The sequence below is a fragment of the Sinocyclocheilus anshuiensis genome, unplaced genomic scaffold (assembly GCF_001515605.1).
Source record: "Sinocyclocheilus anshuiensis isolate Anshui unplaced genomic scaffold, SAMN03320099.WGS_v1.1 scaffold1474, whole genome shotgun sequence".
Taxonomy (NCBI): domain Eukaryota; kingdom Metazoa; phylum Chordata; class Actinopteri; order Cypriniformes; family Cyprinidae; genus Sinocyclocheilus; species Sinocyclocheilus anshuiensis.
In genome coordinates this window covers 52,732-54,090 of record NW_015558627.1, presented here as the reverse complement: position 1 = coordinate 54,090, position 1,359 = coordinate 52,732, and the positions used below count along the sequence as shown (strand labels likewise).

The 1,359-nt window shown below is 35.8% G+C and overlaps 1 protein-coding gene across 1 annotated transcript in view; it reads right to left on the bottom strand.

The window, feature by feature from the left end:
* LOC107680739 (uncharacterized) overlaps positions 1–1,359 on the bottom strand; it is an 18,134-nt gene that overhangs the window by 13,694 nt on the left and 3,081 nt on the right. Inside the window, exon 6 of the mRNA XM_016476786.1 lies at positions 1,108–1,343. Coding sequence (XP_016332272.1) covers positions 1,108–1,343 — 236 coding nt within the window. The remainder of the gene's footprint in view (positions 1–1,107; positions 1,344–1,359) is intronic.

Genomic DNA, 1,359 nt, shown 5'->3' with positions numbered 1-1,359 from the left:
ATAGGCCTATATATACCCAAGCCAATTTATTATTCTTTCCTTTTTGTCTTAGTGTTTAAAATATTTATTTTGAAACAAATTAATTAATTAATTTCTTAATTAAACAAACAAACAGACTTACTGGGTGAGCAGGGTAGGCTATGACAGCTGTCATAGCATACCCTGCCATGCCCAGCTGATGCAAAGAATAGAAATTATATCTACACAGAAGAAAGCCCTGTCTAGACTCTGCCCCCGTGTGAGTTGTGTTGAGCTATTCATAAGCCTGTTTGTTTGATGAAAAAAGATTAAATGTAGTTGCAATAAATGCATTAAGAATCCATACAACTGCAGCAGAGGACTATTATTCTGCTGCGTGATACTGCAGAAGAACTGATGAAGGCACGGTTTAATCTTCGGCTGACCAATCAGCAGAAAGGGGCGTTTAATTCCCGCCCACATGTAGAAATCGAATATTCAAGCTGTTTATTCATTTTTCCACCCATGAACGAAAAATTAAAACTTAAGCTGAATTCTCGTTTTTCGGGTTTTTTTTCCAAAAAAAAGAAAAAACGAAAAAGGAGCTGTTTTCTCATTTTTCTACTTTCAATATTAAATCAAAAAACGAATGATCGAATGATACACGGATTGTGTAACTTCACCCTCTGCTCTGCACCTATACCCACTGAATAACTTTGAAGAATATTATCAAGGTGGTGGAGATTACATTGTGTCTAAGGAGACATTAGAGAATTACAAATAATGTAAACAAAATCTCTTAGGTTTCATACAAAAACAAGAAAATGCATACGGCTATCAGATCTGAACAGTCTGATTATGTCTGGCAAAAATGACATAAAAACACAACAACAACAAAACAAACATGCTGGACTGCATGGCCAGCACTACAATTAATCAAAGTCTTTACTATGCAGTGTTATTAAAGGTATGTGTGGTTTAGGGGAAAACAAACTAGGCCAACAACACCAAGGCAAATAACAAGTAAAATAAAATAAATAATAAAAAATATATAAATAATTAATTAATGAATTCTGCCTTTCATGACAGTGGGTATGCTAATCGAGTTAATGCATTATCAACATTTACAGAAAGATCTTAAACTCTGACCAACTTGCCACAACTGATTGGGTGTGAGATTTTGTTTAGTCCTCATGGGATGGTTGTCCCACCCATCAGAAAAGTAATCCAGACTTGCCTGGATGCGTGGAAGGAAAACGAAATGGCAGCAGAATAAATGGATGCTGCTGCTGATGTCTAACAGGTGATTCTCTTCCAAGGTGCGCAGGATGTTTTGATAAACACTTGTAACTCCAATGTAGACATCACTCCACAGATGCTCTATTCTGTGTTTTAAAAATA